Raw genomic sequence first — 27,095 nt, forward strand, 5'->3', positions numbered from 1 at the left:
CCTGAGATCACTTTTAAAGATTTTTTCCAACAAATTAACTTAAAAAAGAGAAACGTTGAAACAATAGTTATTCTTATTCATCCTGTGAAAATTGGACCTTTTGATTATTTGTTTTATAAACATAATTTTTCTTACTAGGCAAGGAAACTTAACACAGACAAACTTAGAACTCAAAAGATTTAAGTTCATTCTTGTCATCATTCACTGGTAAAATTGAATGGCCAATGGTCCATCAGAATGTTGCTGGGGTTCTAACCGGTAGGGGACTGATAGATTGATAGGGACCTGTGATCTCAAGTCAGCGACCTTAACCACTCGGCCACGAAGGCCCCTGCGTCGTTTATTCAGGCGTTGTTCTCCGTAATTACTCGCCTTTGTTTTACATACATAATTATAATGTTTTCATAACGTGTATACTTGTGCAATAAGCTGGGAATGCGATGACCTCAACTTTAAACATGTTTGTAAAGTGAGAATTGCAAAATGAACTACTTTTAGTCAATTTAAAAATGCAACCGAAATAAATTTGGAATTAAAACTGGAAATATTCAAATTAATCTCAGAAACTGTGCAACGTGTTTTATGGGAAAATATGAAAAAAAAATATGTATGCGGGAAAGATAGACAATCTATGAATATTTAAAACGTATGTTTTCTGAAGCAGCATATTTTAAAGCAGAACCTATTAGGTAAGTAAATATATATAATAAGTATCTACTAGCTTTTTTTAAGTTTATTTTTTAAAATAAAATTGTCGAAGGAATACTATAATGGTTTTCAAGATTGAAAGTTATTTACCTTTAATTATAAATGTTTACTAAAGATATTTTTATCAGTGTATTTATCGATTGTTTAGGTTTCCTAATATTATACATTCCCCAACCTTTGATTTGCTCCGATTTAAAAATCCTAAAGCCGTCGTCATACAGATTTCTCAAGACTTTAAGTTGGTTGGCAATTGTCACATTGCCCCAGGTACTATTTGTATATCTATAATCCACAACACGGTTGCCACTCCATACATTCTCAAACCTATATCCAAAATGAATTTCTTAACAAATTTGTCTCACATATCTAAGGTCACGGGATTTAATGACGTCAGGTAACACTTTCCATTCAAATCCTTCAATATCGATCTTCAAGATGTCAATATATCTCTGGAATAAAATTAATGTCTGATATAAAATTTCTGATGTATTTAAAGAATTGTAAACGAGACAGTGATCACTTAATTTCTGACCACAAGGTAGAAAGTTTTAAGCTCCTTTTAAGACGCGCCATGGCCCGAGTAGTGTTATAGAAATTTGTTTAGCTCAAACTCAGATCTTAGGTTATTAATTAGTCAAAAAACATCGCAGAGTGTTCACTGACCAATGAAAATACAAAGATTTGAGACTGAAAAAGTTTTATTACACCGAGATCAGATGTTGCTGCATTCTCTTTTGCTAAGAGATATTGAAGTTTCTCAATTGTATGGGAAACATAAGGTTCTCTGACGCATCATTTTATGTAACCTCAGTTTTGAGACAAATGTTGTTCTTGTTTGACCAATGTACGCACTCATTTAATGTGACTATCATTTACATGTCCTGATCAACATTTCACTGCTTTTTATAGAGTATTAATACAGCGATGAAGGGCAAGTGGTCTGAAGACAACGAACATGACCTCTTGGCTACGGACATTCCTGACACTTAAATCATCATTGCACAATTGTTACTACCCGAAGACACTAAAAATAATCGTAATAATGCAAAAGCAACAGTGTTGTAAATAATTTTTTTACATTAACATTTACTCTTTATCTCCATGTCATGAACATGTTTTTATTCATTATTTCCTATCAACGACAGGGACCTTACTTTAGTTAATGAATGTATACGTGTATCTAAATACATTTGTAGTTGTGTTTTTTGTTTGCATGTAATTGCTTGTTTGTAGATAGAAATTAAATGGTAAACAGTAATATGTAAATGGGAAAAAAGAAGAAAGGAAAATTCAAATTATAAATTCAAACCTTTTCATGGCGGAATGATCGTTTAATGGATGAAAGTCTTTTCATTGGCCAAGTTGGAAAGTCTTTTAAACTTTCGGGTGCAGGGATTGTAGAATCATTATCTGAAAGTCCAATGAGGTGAAAGTTAACGCCATTTGGTATCTGTACACCTCTTTTTGTATGGCTGAAAGTATTAAATGACATCAAGACCCTACTCTGACTTTTTATTTGAATAATGATAAATTTAACCACAAACATTGGCATGTGCTCTAAAATTGTTAACAAATAGGTTGTGATGAAATCCCTATCGTATTCTCTAACCTGATAAGTAGAATGATCTATGCATTGCCTATGAAGATGAATACAAAAAAATGATTCTTTAGCGTATTATTTTACAAAGTTGTACCCTTGTCAGATTGAAAATAAACTTTTGTTGTCTCTTGGTTCAGTTTTCTTAGGCCTATTCTAATCTGATGACAAATAAAACTTTTGCAGAAGGTATGCTCCTCAAATATAAAAAAGAACAATTTAATTAATATTATTTAAATATCACGAGATAATACTTAATAAAGTACGGAGCCAATAAGGTGACATTGTCCAAACTTTTTTTCCCGCAATTAATTCGTTTTTACGAAATATTAATACGTAATTACGTAATATTAATTTGTTTTTACGAAATGGTAATTCGTTTTTACGGAAAATTGATTCGTTATTACGAAATATCAATTTGTTTTCACGAAATAATAATTCGTTTTTAAGAAATATTGATTCGTAATTACAAAATATTAATTTGTTTTTACGAAATCTTATCTAGGGTCATTGTAAGCTTGACATAGAACCTACTGATCTCACAAAGGGTTCATTAACAAGCCTGGATCAACCTTGCGGTTATAAGCCAAATGGTTTTCAAGTTTTTATATTTAAATGAGAAGTCATTCTCTATCTAAAATGGCCTCTTTTTCCTTTTTCCCCATTATCAAATACATGTTTGTATCAGCAATGTAATTTTTGAGGCAACTAATTTATTCTTACATGTTTCTTTTCTTCTTTTTTTGGGGGGGGGGGGAGAGAGGGCGGGGGCAGAGGGCGGGGGTCAAGACTTTCACTAATCTAATCAATTTAAAAAAAGTATATTTCCTGGCAATTAATGTGTGGGCACGTGCGGTCATAAAATCATAATATTTTCTTTCAAAACTCAATAACTTCGACAAAAACGAAACAGGAAAAAAATGTCCGTGTTTGTATTTGAAGTATAGGCCCACCATTTTAATAGAATTTTCCTAGCGCATGCACTATCACGGCTGTGGCGGCAACGCTATTGACATGCAATTATTTTAATTTATATACAATAGTGTTAAGTTATAAAACTTGAGGAGAAAAAAATCACTATTTATATTACATTTACATTCAGTCATTAACTGAGTTTCGAGGCCTTATTTATAACTATTACCAAAACTCTTTGAAACCCTAGAAAAAATTTAATTCGTTTTTACGAAATATTATTTCGTATTTACGAATTATTATTTCGTTATTACCAAATAACATTTCGTTTTTACTAATTAATATTTCGTAATTACAAAATAATATTTCGTAAAAACAAATTCATATTTCGTAGTAACGAATCAATATTTCGTAATTACGAAAAAATAATTCGTTATTACGAATTAATATTTCATAATTACGAATTAATATTTCGGAATAACGTATTAAGATTTCGTAAAAACGAATTCATATTTCGTGATTACGAATTTATATTTCGTAATTATGAAATAATATTTCGTAAAAACGAATTAATAATTTGTAATAACGAATCAATATTTCGTAAAAACGAATTATTATTTCTTTATTACGAATTATTATTTCGTAAAAACGAATAAAGTTGCGGGGGGAAAGTGTGGAAAATGTCACCTTAGGGGCTCCGTAATAATACATATATATCAATTTAATTTATGATTAAGAAAGGATCCGTATTACAAAACCTTACCTTGGGTCAAAGGTATGAATTTCACATTTGAAATCTTTCCAAATAGAATTTTCAAATTCAAAATGAAACTGTGAGCTGGAAAGAGATAAAAGAGAAAAAGTCAACAGCAGCTTATTGGATTGTTTGACATCACACTCGAATATTTCGTATACGTTATAGCTTATAAACGCCCCTTGACTCCGTACTGCATATAGATAGTTTCCGATTTTGACAATAGTTACCTCCAAAAAGAGGCAGCCATTTTTTGGAGTTGGGGGATATGTTTTAGTATTTCATCTGATTATCTCAGCTCCGATAATTAACGCTAAGCTTTAGAATATAATGGACGCCAATAGGAGGTCATCGCATGACCTTTCAAACAGTCAATCATCAGCAACCTTTCACAATTTTGGAAGCAATGCTGTTTCAAATTTTAAGCACTTGGAAAACGATACTGAGTAGGTAATTTTCAAGATTTCGAGCACAAGTATGTCGGTAACCTGACAAAACAGCATGCCCATTAAAAATTTAGTTCAATATTTCCAGTTTATTTGATTCAAATTACTTCAAACATTTTCTCCCTTACAAAAAAAAAACAACAACAAATTGGTTTACGGCAATATTATGATACTTGGTATAATGCATGTTTGGTTGAACGGCTTAAAATAGCTTTCCCTGGAAATCCGAATCGCAATAAAGGCGAAATAAATACGGAGGCAGTCAGATCGGCATGCAAGAAATAACTTAAGGTATTAGGACCCTAATGGGCACTATCAGGAACTAAAAAAATGACATCATAAGTCAGATGTATACCTTAAAGTACACCTGTATGCAAAATTTAAACAAAGTTTACCGTACAGAAATCAAGTTATGGCCACTTTTCTGAACTCAAGCTAGGATGTTATGAGGGCCCTCTTTTAGAAAGTAGGAACCTTTAAATAATCTACAATAACATTCTAGTGAAAAATGTTTCCCCATTAATTTTTGGTAAGAAACAAATAGTACCATTCAGCTAACAATCCAAATAAGCAAAATTATGGTTTCTACTTAAAATTTATGAAATCTGTATAAAAATGTTACCCCACCCTACCCATTTTTACCACGTGTCTGACCATTTTTCTACTTAGGGAGCCTAATTTAAAAAAAAAAACTTAAAATTTACCCAAATGATTGCCTGTTTTCAAAGTTTCCGTAAATTTTTAAAAAAAAATATTGGTTGATCTTGTTAAATATGAAATACTTTTACCGTCTAGTTTTGATTATATTACACTTTGAAAATATCAGGTACCAATTTTATTACTAGATTTAGCATACTTTAGCCCATAAATACCCATATAAATTAAAAAACCAAATTAAACACTTTTTACTTTCCAAATGGGACATGAGAGATACATAAATTATGTTAAAAGAAAAAAGAAAAAAAAGTTGACCCTTCTGGGGATTGAACCCATGGCCCTCATATTCAATGTAGTAAACAGTAGTTCTAGCCCATTTGAATACTCTTCAAAGCGGAGGTTATGCATTAGGGTGCTAATACCTTAAGTATATCTGAACTGTCAGATTGACATTCATTCAGTATTATTAACAGTATGAAAACAATCAATATAAATAGCTGATTAAGGTGATTTGTCAAATTCGTTTGTACATAAGAAGGAACATATAACTATAGCAGCAATATACGTATTAAAGATTTTTATCCGTTTTCATGAAGACGATGTTATTATGAGAGATTTCTATCTTATATTAAAGATCCTGTGTGTTGTTATGAAGGTTGTTACCACAAATTTTATATATGTATATAATTATGCTTCTAAAACAATTTTCGAAAAATCGAAAAATATGAAAAGTATGAACTGTAAATATTTGTCCACATAATCTGTTAATCATTTGAATATATGTATTCATTTCTTATGGAAAAAAAAATGACTTAGACTTTATAGAAAATAAATTTCTAATTACCTCCCTCCATTAACATGAAAATGTAAAGTTGGTAATATTTTTACAAGTAATGCTTTTTAGAACTTACAATATTGATAAATCTTCGTTTGAGGATTATATTTATGATATAAAACCATATAAAAAATTAGTTACATGATCTTTAAGTATATGATGTGTTGGAAACGACCCTCTAAATGGCGGCCAGGGGAGCCAATAAGTGCTATGTGAAAAGCATGTTTTAAGTAGCTAATTAACTTCTAGCAAACTATTCTTACCCAAAGGAGTAGACAAGGCAAGAACCTCTAACCTTTTGAAAATAGTCTAAACAAATGTTCTTGCCAAATGTACCACTAGATCCAGCTCTGCTTATATTGCAACATCTAATTTGTTGTCGTGTTAGATATCTGAAATTATTCTTTATTACAGGCATAGCATGCGAGTGACAATATTATATAAATAACACACAGGTTTATAACAACAGTACATCATCCTTTGGAAAATCTATTAACCGAGTCGTCAACAAGGGCAAAAGTACTTTTTACAAAGGGCACCATTTGTGCTGTTACTCAAAAACTTATTGTTACTCTGAACAAATTCTTCGTTGGAACACTGTGTCTATGGGTTTTTATTTTCCAGACTTTTGCTGTGAAAAAAGTACTGATATCTTTGTTACCTTACATTACATACATACATACATACATACATAGTTATTAGTTACATGGTACTCAAAAGTAATTAAGTAGTAATAATATGAAATGTAACTAGACTGCACAGCTGGTATGCAGGAAACATTTATCTTACCCTTGTCCTGCTGAATCTGTCCGGTGAATATGTTTTATAAATTGTTCTCCTGACTACTTATTGGACTAATCGCAGCTTAATTTAGATCATATTATAATACATGTTACAGATGTGTATGTGTTAAGTTACCTGTATAAGCAAGTGGATATTTACAGCTAAGAAAGTGTTATGAAAGGTTAGAAGTAAACAACTAAACGTACCTGGAAAATACTTCATACAACGTGTCTGTATCCATTTCGTCAATAACAGTATCGTTCGGTAATAAGAAATGTACACTTCCGTTGCAAAATCTCCTCCTTTCACTTAATTCTTTCACTTTGATTGTCTGTCAGAAAATATGTTGTAAATGTAGTTTTCTTATACATAGAAGATTTTCACGTTTTCTATAAATACAAGATTTATATACATCTAGTTGTATGATAATTGTCATACCACAAGATGAAAATATATCCTGTATTTATAGAAAAAAGACTTGAATTTCTGTTTATAATACTGTACATTTTTTGAAATAACAATTTGAAACCAATTTAAACTTAAAGACTTGTGTTCTGCGACAAATATGTTAGATTTTATGTGTGACGATACAAATTCCAAATTCTTGGATGTTACTTAAATCCTAAATGTTTTCAATCAAATCAAATTACATCACGTATATTTGTTTAGTGGTGTTCGTATTATCTATATACATTGATGCTTTAAAATTAAGAATTTCAATATATATTTCAATAATAATAATATTAATAATCATAATAATACTAATAATAATAATGCTACTGCTACTTCTTCTTCTACTACTAATGATAATAATAATTATGATAAGAAAAAGAGCTGTCACTAAAAAGTGATATATGCATCCGAAAGGGAGGTTTGACATATAATTAGATATGTAATTGAACATGAGCAAGATCAAAATAAAAAAACCAGAAAGATTTAAACTTTTCGATTTTCAAATAGCTTGGTAGCATATAACAAGCCTATGAAATTTCACTGAAATCCCCAAGTGGTTTTGGAGATTAGCTTATTTTACTAAAAATTAGACCATTAGGGGGCCATAAATGTGCCATAAAAATTCTGCCAGAAAATCAAGATATTACAACTGGGCATAGTGGTAAACACTCCTGTAAAGTTTTACTGAAATCCCTCATCGCTTTTGGTGATGTAGCGTGGACAAACTTGTTCTGTCCGGACAAGCGTTTTTCAATGACCTCCATAAGTGACCTTGACATTTGACCTGGAGACCTGATTAATGCGCGCGACACAGCGTCTTACAGCGGCGAACATTTTTATGAAGTTTCATTACAATCCTCCATGCTCGTAGGAGTTATGCTTCGGACAACTTTGGACGCCGACCACCCAACAGACCGCCCGCACGCCAGGGGAAATCAGGGAAACAATAATAAGACTTTTTTTCAAAGGGGCGTATAAAAAAGTAAAATTTATTCGCAATACTCACTCTTGAGATATTATAATATATGACCGTTAGTAAACGGTAATATGACGTGTAACAATTGCCAAGTGGCTCAGGTTATATTAATTGTATTAAAATAAACCGTTTTACTTGACCATATAACCTTGAAAATATATTGATTTTATAACTAATAATGTTACCCCGCTCAAATACAATATAAACACGTACCTTGGGTCCTAGACACGCCTCCATCACAAATGCCAACACATATAAAATCAAAGCTAGTGTACAAAATAATACGCCAACTGTTTGATATTTAGACATATTTCTTTTAAAACTCCACATTGCTCAAACTCCGTTAATATAAAAATATTCCTGAAGGTGTCTTACACTTTAAAAAAACAACATAAAATTTATTTCATTTGATAGGTACGCATTTTTGTCGTGCGATATTTAGTTTAATAGCACATATACCAAATTAAAGAAGAAAAGATAGCACATACTGTAGATTTATCATCAAGAGATCAATCAATATAACTGTATATACTTGTTTTATTTCAAGCGAATCTTCGATGTTTTTCTCATAAATATTTTCATTTGACCATAATACAACAATATTTATGAAACAACATTTTGTCAATAAATCAATTGCTGGCAGAGTTATAGATCTAGTATTTTGAAAAGAAAAAGCATTTTGCTGTCGGTGACATGTTCTTGAGTATAATATAATCGGAGTATTTCAGCTATTATTAATACAATAACATTGGACTTAACACGGATTGTTATTAAGTACATGTATTTATATCATGTATAAACAAGAAGCAGAGGGTGTGATAATGTAAAAAGAATTTATATATTTGAAATCCAAAGGAAGGCAATGTGTGTTTTGGTACAATTATGATTGAACGTATGTCTGATTATCACAATCAATTTAGAAATGCTCACTGATGTATAAATATTACCAAATCCGTATAAATGTCAACATTACCATTTGTATATTTGATTTCTACAACCACCATAGAAAGAATCAAAATATCGTACTGATATCTGTTAATTTACTTAATTTATGTGAAATGCACATTATTTGGATTCACTGGTAAAAATATAGTGTTCAACTCCTAGCATTAAAAGTACCATTTGTTTACATGTTTATTTTCTTAGTCGTTCTGTGAATTCTTACTATTGTGCTGAAGTCCTTTTCCGAAGACTGACGGAAAGGGCCGAAATGTTGCGTTTTAGAGTTATGAGTATAAAGACAATTTACCATATTTTATAAGTTTAAGTAATAGGTCTCGCAGCAGTAAATATTTAACATTAAAAGGTGTAGATGGTATTCTGAATAAATGTATTCATAATTTTGTTGATATGCACATTATGATCTCTTCAAATGCGAATAATGTAAATATATATTGTGATATTTTTTTTCATGTTGAAAATGTTATGTTGTTTACGTTGTGTTGTTTATGTTGTGTTGTTTATGTTGTATTGTTTATAAAAAAAATATATCCAGGAGCGTCATATAAAAACACTATATTAACGTCACGATTAGCCATTGAAAAGCGACGTTACAAACGTACACTATTTTGGTATGTGTGACCATGGCAGGTGCAGCGTTTAAATTACAAATTTAATGCATTGTTTATAGTATAAACAAACAAAAAAGTTGAAACGTGGAATAACCGAATTAGGCAGACGTATTCTTCATTCAAGAAAAGCGCTAATGTACATTGTTCGTGCATTAAAATCAGAGCAGCAGATTCCGAACTTATTACACCTTTCGGATTTTAAATGCGTTATCGTGCTTCCGCAATGTAAATGTGCGAAAAAACTAATAACATTTCGGGGTTATCAAGATGAAAAATTGAAGCTTGTCCGCCGACAGTTTAGAGTCTGGCCAAACTGCACGAAACTTAGATCACATTTGATTAAAGACGAAATGAGGGTTACAGAACACTCATTCTCACTTAAGTGCGACATATTATAAATTCTAGAACTGAAAAAAAAAAAAACTTTTTTTGTATGTTAAAATTCTATTTCATTCTAAAATTATAAGTAACTCGACATTTTAAATATGAAATATAGCCAGTACAAATGTCCTAGATTTTCCCCTATGACAGGTTTTCTAGATAGAAACAGAAAATAAATTTCGTCTTTTTCGAGACAATGGTCCTTTAACATGTGTATATGGTGTGGCGATTTTTTTGGTTTCTGTGCATCTATTTCTATGAACATCTGGGTATGGGAATCAGTCATTGAACTGACAAAATACATCTTTATGAAAACTATCCATGGACATGCACTTCATACTGAATACGACAGAAAGAAATGTTAATACTTTGAATAATATTTATAATATTTATTATGATTTAATATAAACTTATATTTTTTATGAAATGGAGTAGATATTCTTTTGACAAGATTAGGCTTTATTTATACAACTGACCTAAAACTGGTAACATATATAAGTAAAAGAGCGTATATATGATCTTAGAAGTACAACAAAAGTGCTAGGTCTAAATTAGTTTAAGCAAAATCAATAGTGTAGTTTGAATCATAACAAGCAATTCTTGTAACAGAAATATCTACGGAGCCCCTAAGGTGACATTTTCCACACTTTTTCCCGGAACTTAATTCGTTTTTACGAAATAATTATTAGTAATTACGATATAATAAATCGTTTTTACGAAATATTAATTCGTAATTACGAAATATTAATTCGTTTTTACGAAATATTAATTCGTAATAACGAAATGTTAATTCGTAATTACGAAATATTATTTCGTAATTACGAAATGTTATTTCGTCATTACGAAATATTAATTCGTAAAAACGTAATATTATTTCGTAATTACGAAATAATAATTCGTAAATACGAAATAATATTTCGCAAAAACGAATTAAATTTGTTTAGGGTTTCAAAGAGTTTTGGTTATTAATAAGGCCTCAAAACTATGTTCCTGACTGAATATAAGGCATGTAAATGCAATATAAATAGTGGGGAAAAAGAGACCATTTTGGATAGAGAATGACTTCTCACTTCACTTAAATATAATAACTTGAGAACTATTCGGCTTATAATCGCAAGGTTGATCTAGGCTTGTAAATGACCCATTTGTGAGATTAGTAGGTTCTTTGCCAAGCTCGCAATGACCTTACATAACATTTCGTTTTAACGAATTAATATTTCGTAAAAAGGAATTATTATGTCGTTATTACGAAATAACATTTCGTTTTTACGAATTAATATTTTTTAATTACGAAACAATATTTCGTAATAACGAAATAATATTTCGTACAAACGAATTAATATTTCGTAAATGCGAATTAATATCTCGTTATTACGAATTAATATTTCGTTATAACGAATTAATTTTCGGAATTACGAATTAATATTTCGTAAAACGAATTAAATGCCGGGGGAAAAGTGTCGAGAATGTCACCTTAGGGGCTCCGTAAATATCACTTTTATGGGAAAATCACTGTTTTATAATTTTCTTTAGCTCTGGTCAATTACGGGACACTAATATAACTATAACTATTCGAATATTACTATATATAAATGAACTGCAATACATTGTACATTATGCTTGTTTAAACAGTTATAAGTAAACTATTTTACATGCAGATTTCTCAATCATCATATCCAATTTTAACTTAAAATCTATGAAAAAGTTTTTAGAATTGATTTATTATTATTGGTATTTCAATGCTCGGAGTTTATTCAATAAACTCGTATTAAGTAAATTATAGAAGTAATATATTATACAGAAATTGAAAGAACAAAACGCCTACCTATCGCCATTAATATGTGATTGTCAGACAAATTTTCAATCAAATTTTATCGTAATATTCTTATTTTCCTTTGTGTGTCCGATACGAGTATATACATTGGTTATTTATTATCAAAAAGTACATCCCCTATTTTTGTTTACATATTAAATCACGTGGAAAAACTACTTTTTATCCGTATTAGATCCAAGGCTATTATGAATAATATCCGAGATGTTTCGCTTTGAATCGAGCGTATGATCTGATATTTTGCACACAAGCTTCATATATAACGCTATGAATATTTTCATCCTTTCCATGTCAACAAAATTTATCGGAGTCTGCCTCGTAGATAAAAAGTGGCCTTTGATTCTAGGCAGAATTTAAAAAAACAAAATCTTTTGTAAGCACTCTTCACATCTTTGACCCCTCTAGATAAAAGCAGTGACTGCAATTACATATGCTGCAACGTTTAGAGAAGAAAATACGTTTAAGCAATCTTTCATGTGCTATCTCGTAGAATGTCGGTGGTTCTACTCAGTTATCGAAGGTATATGAAATAGTTAGGATGGGCACCTGATGTTTTATTATGCAAGTTAAGCTGGAAAAAGTCGCCATATAACATGTACCGTGTTAATAGAATGTGAAAACACAACCAACTAATAATGAAATATCCTCGACAGGGCCTCAAATTAGTAACCAACAATTTAAATAGACATATTCTCAAAAATCTAATGAACTAGAACTTTTTATGCATGTTATAATGGGATGTTACCAAATGTATTTCGCAACCGTTTTGGGCCTTATAGTGTTTGGCAGGGAAATAGTTTTTTCTTTATTTTTTTATTATGAATTTATAATCTTATAGTTCTTCCAATTGCTATTTATCATGTTTATCATTTATAAAAAGTATTTTTCAGGTAACATTAAAATCAAAAGTAGATAGGTCTACAAAGGGTGGGCACATTGTTCATAAGTATTTCCAATGTCAATTTAAGCACTAGAAATGTATCATATTGATACTCTTATGATAAAGATCATGGAAAATTGTTAATAAATTTCTAAATGTTTCAGTATGGACATTTAAATATGTTGAATAATATTATTTCATTCTAGAAGTATTTATTATCAAGTATATAGAGGAAATTGAGTGTAGGGTTAATACTGAATCCATTTAACGAGTTCAATAAATTCAGTAATAAACTTACACGAATTTAAAATCCATTTATCACATACCAAAAATAAAGACAGTTTCAAGTGTAAAAGAAACTTTTTCATTGACGCACCAAAATATAATGCTAACATTAAGCGCGAGTTAACGCTATGCTTGTGTACGACAAATGACGTCACATCAAAATATATGCACGGCTGTGCAATACCATTTTTACAGATTCGCAAAAGCGACACGGGTGTGGTAAATAAATATATGTTATTTCGAATCTTGTATCACACACTCTTTCCAACAACACAAGTATATAATTCTGTCAATGTTTGTTGTTTCGTCTTTCTTTTGTGTTTCTTCCATTGTAGATCAATTCACTTAAATAAACAATATTGAAGTTTTCGTTGACTTTGGCAAAATTTAAAAAAAAACTGTATGTTTGAACATATATCAAGCTACATATGATAAGGACAGAAAGTAAAATACAAGGATTGCAATGTCACTTAGAAATAATTAACTTTTCGTACAGATAATGCTGTTAAGTTTATTCTTTGAAAATGAGATTTATCGAAAACGTTCATAAATGTCAACCTTATTTGTTATTTATGTACGGATTTGATTTATATTTGGACAAAACAATTGAATAATTTAGAAGTGACGTTTAATCGACCCTGAACGTCAAGGTCAAATTTCTGAAATTTTTCCCCTACATCAATGAGATTTTAACGATAAGCACAGTTTCAGATGTAAAATTAAACTTAATATTGAACTTGATATCAGCTAACGAGGTGACAAATTTTTGTGTCTTTTGATGTCAACTATGACATTCGGACCATGTGCACAATTTTAGATGTAATATTAAACATTGATATCAGCTGAACATAATGAAAATGGTTCTTGTTTTGACAAAACTACAAGTGTTGCAAGACATGCCTACAAAAAAAGAAAGAGGGAAACATTTTTGTCCTTATTTGTTTTAAAGATTTGTTCAAACATTTATTTGTCTACTTTTAGAAAATTAAAATAAGTCGAACGTTGCCCACTCCTGGCGGTGGCTCTTGTTTAATAAAAATATAAGAAACTTATGTAAAAAGTGCTTTATGCCAATGTAGTTATTTGATTTAGAAATTGAAACTGGAGTTCTCTGCAATTTTCAAGCAATTTGCTATTTTTAATGCTTCCATTGGAACATTTTTTTCCAGATATTTCTATATTTTCACATTTACATTATAAGATTAAGCGAATTTTCTTGAATGTAACACTATTGTATGCATATTTTCAAACAAATATTTGGAGAAAAAATAATTAAATTGAACAATATGACATGTTTTACATCACAAGAGGTCTAGCCAACTCGTTCGGGGGAAGGTGGAGGAGTAAGTGTCACAACAGTCACTTATCCCACTGCAATAACACCAGTGACCAGTCGTACACCGGCCAGAGCAGTAAGCCGTTTCACAAGTATGAAACCCATCGGTGGTGAGTCAAACAGTGTCAAATGATGCAAGATGCGTATGGGTGACTGAAGACAGTGCGGGAAAAACTGAAAAGCAACATGGCAATGGATTTAAAAAATACAATATTAGTTAAAGGGAGACACAGACAAAATTTTCATATCTTAGATTTTAATTTTCTAACCAATATTCTATAAATGTCATGGAAATAAATAGATTAAGCAGTCTAGGGAACAAATTTTTTCTCCATATAAAGAAAAAAAAATTGATTTCCTAACCTGACCCACGCGGGTCAGGTTAGAGCATTTAAATTTAACGATAGTTATCACCGTGAACAATAAAAACGTTAAAGAACCTGTCAAATGAGCGACTTAGGCTAGCTTTAATCTTACAATATCCACAATATTTGTTTCTTTTACTTCTAGGAATTGTAATAGATAAATGACTTGCTTTAAAATTACTCTTTAGTTCTATCTGCGTCGTTATTTCGTTTAACATATGTAGACTTATTTATGTTTTAAACTTACATTATAAAGTAACTTTACAGAAAAAAAACATGCTTGGACTTTTAATCACTTTTAGAAACTTCATTTTAGCGTAAGGTTAGTAAATATGGTAATTTAATATTTTGTCATATATTGCCTGGGTATCCCTTTAAGTACTGTTAAGTACATGTATAGCTTTGAAATTACTTAAGATTATACAATAATTGAGTTTCAAACTCACTGTTTGTCGTACAAAAATTATGTACTTTATAAGTTGTCCCTTTTGTTAGAAAATTTGATAGACAATTTAAATATTGTGTAAACTATTTATCGGAGTTATCAATTTTTTCAATATTTATAGAAAGAGCTTGAGTGGTAATGGCAGCAAGACCAAAATAAAGCATGCGAGAATAAAAGAAATTCAAAACGATATGTCTTTCTTTATTTGAGTATTTTCATTGTTTTACTAAGTGATATAAATATCAAAACACAGTTATTTATCCTGAACAACCTACATTGAATCGAAGTTAATGATGAAGACTTATGATTTATTCATTCTGTCTTTAACAAAGTTAAGTCAAGCACACTGTCATTTAACACACATTTCGGACGTATTGTGTTTCAATATTCAAACAATACATTTTTGCACTAGATATAGAGCTTTATACATTGTTGGCTTCCGCGCCGAAGCGCGACGCCCTTTATGGGATGACATCAGATTTTGAGAAAGGGCAACTGCAACTTCTCGGGCCTTTTCGTCGGCCATAATAGCCGACCATTCCGATTGGTATGAGGTGATTGATTATCTAAAATGAAATGTCGCGATATACGAACTGGAGAATATCCCAATGCAAACATATTCAAATGAAATATTATCTTATCAGTCAATTAATCGCGCCCTTCGGTTTTTATGACTCATTCTGTAGTACGCAGTTGATTATTGTGTATGATATTGCTGTACTTATAGATAGAATGATGACCTTAACATTGTGAAAGTCCGAAAATTTATTTTTTAGAAAATGTTTTAGTTTAACAAAACGGTCATTCGTGTTGCACTATGGTAAAAAATAACGAACTGGATAATTTTGGATGGGAAATGAAATGCAAACATATCCAAACAATAAATTGCACTTTTTCAGTAGGCTATTTTTACGAATTGCGTTATTATGGTATTAAAATTTTGAACTTGTCTTTTTGTAGGTCCTGATTGCACTAATGACATTTTCCCGTAAATATAAATAGAATTAGTCCGTACTTTAAATGGCGCTTTTATATTGACATTATGTCTAGCAGTAGTATACAATAAAACTTACTTGCTGTTCAAGTCTCTATAGCTAAAATCGACCCAGACTTCAAGGACTTTTTTGCTATATGGTAGTTTGAGTGGAATGTTGATTTGCCGAATATTGTGGCATTTTAACAACATAAACTTCCGTCTGCTGCATTTCTTGTTCGGACACCTTTTGATGCTTTGCATCAATGCCTTTGTTGTAACAATTTTGTTAAGATGAACAAGGCTGGCCATAAGTAATGATAATGACAATGACAAAATTTATTTGCTTTTTGGCCTCCAGCCCATGCAAAAATATAATACACATCATGTTAACAAAGCATAGTAAGTGCATAGCAATTTACTTATCAGTCATTTACATACAGGAAATTAATATTAGTACTATGATATGTATAAATTTTAACATTTATCATATCATATATTCTGCGTATAAACTTTTGGAAGATAGTTAGTTACCAGCTTGGGACTTGTCATTTCATCGATTGGTAGATTAATAAAAACAATACTTATTTCACTTTATCTGCGAAATGAGAAATGTATGACCTTTAAAACACTTATTATTTTCTGATAAATTTCATCAATGTTGCAAATGAGGTAGAGTGATGAAAGCCCCACTATTTTAACACTATTAGATATTTTTTTTTATTTTTGTCAATGAACATGGTATTGACTAAACACGTCATCTTCTTATGTACGAATTTGGCTGTTTATTTTTCCCCTTTTTCTATTTTTTGTTGTTATCTCTTATTAGATTTAAATTTTAGACTTGATTTTGTGTATTTTTTTTGTTTTACCAAAATCACGCAGTTCTCATATTTTCTAATAACAAAAGCTTTTTTATGTATAAGGAATTGAAATAAACGTCTAACTGAAATGATTATGCCATGTTTGAATATCATACTCTTTTTATCATTTTCTAATTTTATCTACATAATAAATGACGTGCCAATAAGCCAGTCTATAGTCGATCGTTCTTAAACTTAACCGTTGAAAGAGGTTACGACTAAGGCAGTGTCACTTTCTTCATTTGCTTCGCCTCTGTTGAAGTTCAACTCCGCCTTAAATTGTCGCAAAGATTTAAAATGATGCTCCGATTTCAAGCATTTAGACTTCATTGACGGGGCAGATGGGAACCAGGACAACTTTGATCAATATCACTTGTTGAATCATTGAATTATAAGTCACAAAGCCTTAACCACGCACAACAGAGATGCGGTTCTTCAGCAACCGTTAACTCATTACGCTACGGCCAGTAAGGTGAGAACAGTTCGTCCTCAAAATCATTAGAAAATTGTACAATTCCTACCAATATTTAAATGTATATATTTTCGGCACATATTGCCTTGAATTCATTTTAAGTATACCAATTATTTCAATTTTACTTGTTATCCAATTCATGTTGCTTCGTCCAGACGTTTCGCAGCAGAAAAAAAAACATTTTAGAATTTCAGACATGGCATTACGTTGTGAATTTAAGCATTAGGTTCTATTTTTTCACAAAAAAATGTGCAACTTTATCATTTAACAACGAGCACATACATGGAGAAAACAATTGATTTGTGCTTCGGATATTCAACTGTAAAAGAGAACGATTTTCAATGCTGATTGACTGTTCACACCATTTGGCGGCGTCTTGATGTGCAGCATCAACATTAACTTGTATTTACATTAGATGAACATGAATTGTCCGATATGTGTAGGTTTTTTTTATATTGTCAATAAGTGGTTCATACAAGTAGTTCAAGTGGTCTAGAGCTTGAACATATACATGTATGTTAAAGCTCTATCAATTTTAGAAATTATATTTACAAAATATTGCCTGAAAAAAAAATGTTGATAAAGTTCCAAGTGATATAGTATGAACATCTTTATAATGAAATCAATAATATGTTGTCATAGGGTAGTTAAATAATTGCTTTATAAGTTTATGTATGACTTTGCACTATATATAATATTTCTGTGGTATCTTTTTAAGTCTGGTATTAAGTAATATCAACATAATTATTTCTTTATTGAGTTCAGACCTTCCATTATAGCATTATATACCATTATAGGGGTTTCATTTGCGAAATAGAAAAAAATAGATACATACAAACAAACTAAAGCCTGGTTTGACCACACCGTTTGGTTTTTTTTTCGTGCTTCCGGAAATAATAGATCTATATGATACAATTACAATCACGAAACGTTTTGATTGAAATGTTTTTTCTTTATTTGATAAGTTCATGACTCAAAAACCTATTTGAGAGGCAAGTTATATCTTTAGTACTTTGTTGCATGAAATTCGAATTTAAGAATAATTTTAGAAAAATTAGCACTCCGTCAGCTACTCAAGTAACATGAAGAACTGGATTTGTAAATAATGGCAACACATATGTTGTTTGTTAGGTAGTCACAATATTGTGTCATTAAGAATTTAAGTTTTTTTTTAAGACAAGACCAACTTTATTTGACCGTTAATTGGGAACATAGGGAACGCAACTTCCAATACATAGTTGCTTCATTCCTGTATTCAATTAAACATAAGCAGTCCTGAATATAGATTACAAATGACATTATATTTCAGTTCTCTCTATTTAAAACCAATTAAGCTTTTTATGTATTTTTCTTTAAGTACATATATTCCGTAGTGCGAATAATGTACTCTATCAAAACAATATCTCTGGCGACAACTGGATTGTAAATCAACACAATAGTAGGTCATGAACTGTCCACAGTTGGCAGCGGACAGTTTGTAGATACGACGACAACAGTGTTTGCACAGGCTGATCTGAATCCATGCTGGCCGCAAATGAATTATGTTGGTTTTGTCATGGCGCGACTCATATGGTATGTACAACATTTGTAAGGTAATCTACATAAAATAGAAATAGCAAGTACCTTGCATACTATTTAAAGGAACTGGTACGGCATACAAAAAGCCAACAAAAAAAAGCCAACTTTACGCTTATGTTAATGATGGTGTAAGATAAATATAAGTAGTGATACTTTACACAACATTCTCCAAGTGACTCAGAAATCAACAAAAGCGTATATTCATTGATTAGAATAAACTTTTTTTTAACTCATCTAATAGTACTCACCTTTTAAAGTCATAATGATTCTTTTTCATTGAAAGGTTTTTCAAAAGCGTTCAATAATGTACATTATTCCACGTAGTAGCAATTTAATTAATCCATTTTTTATCCGTATTTTATTTGAATCAATAGCGAACACAACATAAATAATAGCATTCAATACATTACTTTATATATTGATATGATTGAAATATTATATATTTTAAATAAAAAGTGTAACATCTATACATCTATACATTGAACCATTCAAGGCCACTGTGACCTTGTCCTAGTGACCTCAAATTCATCATTAAAAATAATCATTTACTAGTTGTGACTAATCACTGTGTGAAATATAACGATTTTGTGATAAATTCTTGTCAAGATAATCAGCAGAAACTATTTTGACATTTAACGTCCCAATGACTTTGACCTTTGACCTTGTGATTCTAAAATCAAAAGGGGTCATCCACCAGTTATAACCAATCAATATGTGAAATATGAATATTTTACGATTAATCAATTGTAACCAAGATAATGAGCGGAAACCATTCTGACATTTGAAGCCACTGTCTCTTTTGCCTTTGACCTAATGACCCCAAAATCAATAGGCGTCATCTACTAGTTATGACCAATCTATTTGTGAAATATGAAGACTTTTTGATGAATACTTCTAAAGATAATCAGTGGAAACCATTCTGACATTGAAGGCCTCTGTGACCTTGAACATTGACCTAGTGACTCCAAAATCAATAGGGTCATCTATTAGATATGTGCAATTACTATGTGAAATATGACGATTTTGTGATGAATTCTTTCCAAGGTAATCAGCGGAAACCATTTTGATATTTCTGGTCCCTGTGACCTTGACCTTTGACCCCAAAAGCAATAGGATCATCTTTTAGTAATGACCAAATACTATCTGAAGTATGACAACTTTTGAATGAATACTTTTCAAGATAATCTGCGGAAACAATTCTGACATTTAAGGCCCTTGTGACGTTGACCTTTGACCTAGTGACCCCAAAATCAATAGAGGTCATCTACTTATTATAACCAATCACTATGTGAAATATGAAGATTTTGCGATAATATGTTCCCCCCTTTTTGTAGTGTAAGAATGTCATAATGTTTCTTTCTTACTTACCAAGCGGTAAACCATAACCATTAGTAAATGCTTCATTACCTAACACCAGAACGTTCCTGGAACTGGTTATGTTCCCTTGAGTGACTTGTATCAGCAAAAAGCTTATTTTACAAGCGAGCTTAAATAATTGGTATCAATAAAATGAAAAATAATTACATGAAAGGGAACTTATCCGGAATATAAACCGCTCAGTTTATGTTAATATACTTTATGGCATAGTGCCACTGCATCAGAAACAAAATATACATGACATTATCTACAATATAAAGTTTTCCACTGTGAACATGAAAAAATGTCCAAATTGGAATGTTGTTCATTTGTACATGATGCAGGATACCAACAGGCATTTAACAAAAAAGTGCTACTTTCAAAACAGTAATATATTTTTACTTATTCTAATGGCGTAATGTTTTTTGACTTTTTTTATACGTATAATGAAATACCCAACAAGCAGTATATCTAGGATCACAGAGTTTTCCCTTGAAGTACATATAAAAAGCTATTTATGTATACATATGTAATTTCTTGTGCAAGGAGTGGTGAATAGTCGAAGCGATTAAAAGCCGCAATGTGAAGCTTACATTTGAATAATCTTAACTCCTTTGAGAACATTGTATAATGTCAAGTGATAGATACTGTGTGTATTGGAACTAAGCTGTATAGTCAAACCATCACAAAGTGCCTGGGTCTTTTTTACTTTATTATGTATCAAGATCTGACATTCGAAAATGTTCAACATCAATAGTCATAAAATTTCCACTTCAAATGACAAAGTAATAATTTATTTAAGAAGAATGAATGGTTAGATCAATATTGATAAAGTTATCAGGATAGTTTCTGCGCTTAGTAATGGATGTTGCGCGGATTGCAACTCCATTTAAGCTCGATTCCTAGTCGTACGGTAACAAAGAATTTCGAATATGCTCAAAATCAGCAATTATAAAAGAACCATCTTAAACGAGAAGACAATGATTGATATATGTAAAAAGTAAACAACCTCGTTTAGAGCAACTTTAATTAGGCCATTGGACATAATGCTAAGCAAACCTTTTAAACATTTCACAGACTCACAGACTTTATTTTCAAAATATCAGAATAGAAGAAAACAATACAATATGCAGAGATATATTAGATAATACAAGACAGAAATCACAATAAATACGAAACAACAAATTTTTAATAACCACTGGAATTTAAGGGATAATGAATGCGTTTATATATGCAATCTGTACATAAGTTCTATTTATAAAATAATACAGCCAACTACAATGTGTATCACAAATTCTAAAGTACATATACACGGTTTAACAACTAAAATGTTTTTATCACCTGGACTACATTTTGTATTTCTTTTATAAATGTTCACATCGCTACGTTGGTGTCATAATACATATATTGGAGCTACTCTTTTTTTTCAGTTCTTTCTATATCAAACTATTTGATATAGGCAGTTAACAGTATTAAAACTCTTTTTATTCACCAATTGAACAATCAAATTTAATTTTGAATTTAAGATCCTGACTGATATATACCGTTTTAACTGAACTGACACCATTCTTTAATTTTTTGTATTCGCTTTCATGTTATCTACATGTCTGCCATACTGGCCTCTTTGATTTATCAACAGCCAAAGCCTTGGTTCCCAGTCAATTGTTTAAGAAAAAATATACATGTATAAATAAAATAATATACACAACATCCAAGTAGAGCACCTTCCGAACTTAGCCGATGAGAAATAACCCCTAAATGCAACCAAAATCGCCCCGAAAACTTGCCCATCATTTTTCCTTCACAAACTATTATTTTTCTTATTGCAATTATATAAACAGCAAAAGATCAAAACAAAAAATTAAAAATTAAATGTTAAAAAAAACCTAGAATATGTTCAAACCGAGATATAACAGCAAAGAAAAAATAGCATGGGCCTGAATTTTTTTTGTCCATTACACAGGTCAGATGTACAAAAGCACATACTGGAACCGGCCGCTTCTTCGCATGAATCCTTTTTGACTTTACTAGAAAAGCATGATCTCTTAACATCTAAAATAAAAATAAATGTAAAACGTAATCGGTAAAAGGATATAAATCAGTTGTGGATTGAAATTATATAAGACTAGCAACTTAAATTAATATGGTACTTTTCGTATTTACGCATACATCACATCTGTAAAAAGGACCGCCTTGGACAAGTTCGTTTATTATAAAATTTAATGATTCTAATATAACTGAATACACGTTTTTGACTGTCTGGATTAAAATAATAATCTAGATTTCCTAAACTTAGCCTCTGCTTTGTAAATGTCTGCCGGCGAGTCAGTCGAGTGTTCTACTATATTTCTAAAAGCTGTACGCCTCCAGGTGAGCCAAAATATTTCAAGAAATTCAATTTAAAAAATATGTACTAAAACTTTAAGGAAAGTAAAAACATTCAAGATCCAATGACATTTTTGACATGTTATGTGCGGTTTAAGACTGACTTTGCAGTATGTTATTTTCATATTTTTACTGCGTTACCTTTTTTTGCATATGATGACGACTTTTGGTAATTTTCTTGGATTGTAAGTGCCGATTGCAAGATGTAAATTACTTTTTTGTTCACCTCACGATAATTTGTTTTTATTTACCATAACAAAATATTTTTTAGAATAAAGCCAAGTAAAAATGATAAAAATTATTATTAATTTAAAACAAACAATCAAAGAAAAACAAGTACATCTTTTCTGCCAAACTTACTTCCATCTATTTCTGTTTTCGTACAGTAACCATCACATTCTGATTTCTTTACGCCACTGGAATCAAATGGGTCATTGCAGCCCATAAAGCAGTCGTAGCACTGTATACCAGATGCATAATGAACTGAAACAGATACATTCGTATATTTATATTTTTATTCAAATGAAGGTGTGGTTTAGATATGTAACTTTTTAATGTTATATGCATATTTAAAGTTATTTGTTCATCAACGTTTGTTTTTAATAAAAACATATAAGTTATAACGTTAAAGATCATGTAACTCAATTGTTTATGGTTTTATATCATAAATGTGATGCTCAAATGAAGATTTATCAATATTGTAAGTTCCAGAAAGCATTTTCAACGATATTACCGAATTTTCATTCCACGTAAATAAAGGAAGGTAATTAAAAATCTATTTTTGATAAAATCTTAGCTAAATCTTTCAATGAATAATGAATGCATAGATTTATGTACTTTTTGTAAGAACTGTATTGTATATGTATGTACTCTTCAAAACTAAAGGAAATACATGAAATAAAGAAATATATATATATTTGTTTCGAAATTGTTTCAGAAGAATCTTTATTTACATATATAAAATTTCCCTTAATTATTGTTACATTCTTAACTACAACAAACATGATCTTTAACTGTTGCTACACTGAAGTTATGTTATTCATATATTATGCTTTAAATATTTTGCTATCTTTTGTTGGTTCAGCAAATTTTATTATTTTCTATAAAGGAAAAAAATGGACATTTTGATATATACACAGCTGACGGTAAAGTGTATAAAGTTATACAGTTAATCGGCTTCAAAAGAAATTTAATTATGTAAAAATACTAGTTCAGAAATATCTGTATTAGAGAGATATGTTTGTAAATCTCATTTAAAAGAAATGGCGTATGCACAAAATCGTTTCTAAGCAGTAAAAAAACCTTACTTAAGATAGCAGGATAATATTTCTTCGAGATCATTTATTCTGTTTACATATGACATTCATACTCGTATATTGAAAGTAACACTGACATTCTATGTAACAGCTCATTGGGCAATCAATTTTAAAGATTCTGTATGTTGATATTAAGGTTGTAACCACATTAAAATGAAATTTATACATAACTGTATATGTATATAATTATGCTTCTGTTTTCGAACATCGAATAATATGTAAGATATGTACTGCAAATATTTGCCCACATTATATGCACTCATTAAAATATTTGCATTTATTTCTTATTAAAAATTTGACTCAGACTATACAGAAAATAATTACCTCCATGAAATGTTAAAGCGGTAATGTCTTTACAAATAATACTTTTTGGACTTATAATATTGTAAAATCTTCATTTGAGTTATAAAAACATAAAAATTATTGTGTTACAGGATCTTATAAAAACAACATAATTGTACTTTTTTTCTTGTTTTTTCTTTAAGATACATCGTATAGCTTTTATTCACGTATTAATACACTACGCTTCTTTGTTACTTTACAGAAAGACTTTAGGAAGACTAAGCTTTGTATGTATTCATGTATGTTAGGAGGATCAAATAAGTGACGATCCAATCCGATCCACGATTCAGCACTTGCGATTCACAAATCGAACTAAGAATCTTTTGTAATCAAGGTACCCACAAATCATGAACATTAGTTCTGAAAACATGTTTTTTTTTTCTTTAAACCACACAAAACATTAATTTCATTAAAGGTTGAAAACGAGTCGCACCAATATAAAATTTCACAAGCAAAATTTACTTACAGTGTTGTATGAAAACGAGGAAAAAACAGTTTGTAAAACATGCCATTCTCAGTACTCGAGATTTAATTTTCACAAGTGTTCAAAATGGGTGTGATTCTATCATAAAGGTTTTCAATATTAATATAATTAATATCATTATAATAATTAAAATAATATTAATCACAACCAGAACATATATGTATATATAATGCTGGCTTAACAGGGACATAATTAATTTCTAAGACATAGAAACTACTAATTTAAAATTCGAATTGAAGAACACACGAAAGTAGGTAAATATCTGTCCAATTATTGACAGCGTTAGTCAAATGATTAAAAGAACGGATAAAAAAAGCTGAAAGTGACATTATGACATTGCCATGACTTATAGTGAGTGAACAGGTGACGATCAAACTATAATTCCTTCAATTTTATAATTAACTTCGCATAAACTCACATCATAAGTCCATCTGTTGCATATTATAGACAATACAGCTCAACTTGACAAAGAAAAACAAATTGCATAATGTCACTTTAATTTGACAAAGATACCCATTTCATCAGCCGTTTTGAGTTTGTGGATCTACAGACAAACATAATTTATATTAATTTACTTAGTAATTATTAAGCCAAACTTGGCCGCAACTACATGTCTATTTATCTAGCCTTATCAATACAAATCGTCTCTAATTTTCAAATCGAAACATAAACTGTAAAATACATGGAAATTATTTCTAAAACTGATTGGCTTACCATTTAATACAAATAAGCCAAGTCCAACAAATACATTCATTGTTCCTCTTAACATGTAAACCGTGATACACAAAAGCCACTCAGCAAATGAGGCAAAAGTTCCTCCCAGAAAATAGAAAGATTATAATAAAGAGTTTCTAACCAGGTATATACCGCTGCCATACCGATTTTATCTCTTGCAGGAAATGCAATATTCGCTTACGAAAGCACAATTATTATCATTATCATAAATGGATTTCAATATACATATATATGTAATTGTATTTCGCAACTGTTCGGTACACTCCAACTTGTTTCGAGAAAAATGACAAAACACGCTTCACAACTTTTCGGTCATTTTTGTTGACTTCGCTTAAATGCATATGAATAAAAGTTGACCATATTTCTGATTAGATTCCGTTGACTTTATTCCAATAGTTTCAGCAAATTTTTGTACACAAGACGTCAGATTTGACCATCAAAGCCCGTTTCTTCCCATTGGTACGTCGACGTCGTTGAGATGACGCAGAGAATGGTCAGACGATTCGAAGAACTTTTAACGACGAAAAATAAAAAACCGAAATTTGTACCGCGGACCACCTGCCGAGGGAGTGGCCTACAATGTCGACGAGGAAAAGTGCTAGGATGCATAAGCCCCTAGCACGGTGTTACGGCTTGAGAGACAGGCATGACCTTGACACCAACACCCCTTTTAAGGATACCCCCTTTTTCATATTGTTTCGGGTTACTGTAGTTAGATTATTACTGAAAACTATCTTCTAACCTACTTTTAGTTCAATACACATAATTTTCTAATAATACATTATAAGTGGCAATTGCATTGGGATAAAGTTATCACAACTTTGTTCCTCAGAATTAACGATTCGTGCTCGACAGCGAAAGCTTCTTTGTCGAATGGGTCCTCATTAACCATTAACTGCATAAATACATATATGCATGAGTCGCGTTGTTACAAGCATGTATATAAACGGGATAGTCTGGTTTCTTGGCTACTGCACTGCAACAACCGTTATTACAGGGGGCAGAAAACCCATGCAAATCAAAGAAGGGACATGTCTAAAGTGAAGTAATTGTATGTAATGTGTCCAGTTAATATGTAGGCACGAGTATCGGGGAAATGTGTCAAATAAACAAAAGAAAATATCCTATCTTATCGTATATTTTAAAAGGGCTCATAATTTGTCATGTTTGTATTTTTTTTTGTTGGTTTTGAAATATTTTGAAGAAAAGAGTTAACTTGCTCCATTTTAAAAAAAGACGGACATATATGTAATAGTTATAGTATATGAAACGAGTTAGTTACGAGGGTATAACACTGGCTGGGGCGACATCAGGGGGTGTTTCTGCTAAAAAATGGCGAGGCCGTAAGGCCGAGACATTTTTTTGCAGAAACATCC

The 27,095-nt window shown here is 30.8% G+C and overlaps 1 protein-coding gene across 1 annotated transcript; it reads right to left on the reverse strand.

The window, feature by feature from the left end:
* Positions 1–816: 816 nt before the first annotated feature.
* On the reverse strand, positions 817–25,973 carry LOC132729046 (uncharacterized). Its single transcript, XM_060714783.1, has 7 exons — positions 25,699–25,973; positions 23,203–23,325; positions 22,395–22,509; positions 8,335–8,411; positions 3,981–4,164; positions 2,018–2,180; positions 817–1,157 (listed from the first exon to the last, which is right to left on the reverse strand). Exons 1-7 carry the CDS (start codon positions 25,751–25,753, stop codon positions 1,053–1,055), a joined length of 822 nt encoding a protein of 273 aa, XP_060570766.1. The 5' UTR covers positions 25,754–25,973; the 3' UTR covers positions 817–1,052.
* Between the last annotated feature and the right edge of the window lie 1,122 nt (positions 25,974–27,095).

Source organism: Ruditapes philippinarum, unplaced genomic scaffold (assembly GCF_026571515.1).
Source record: "Ruditapes philippinarum isolate M1 unplaced genomic scaffold, ASM2657151v2 ctg1638_1_1_1_1, whole genome shotgun sequence".
Classification (NCBI taxonomy): domain Eukaryota; kingdom Metazoa; phylum Mollusca; class Bivalvia; order Venerida; family Veneridae; genus Ruditapes; species Ruditapes philippinarum.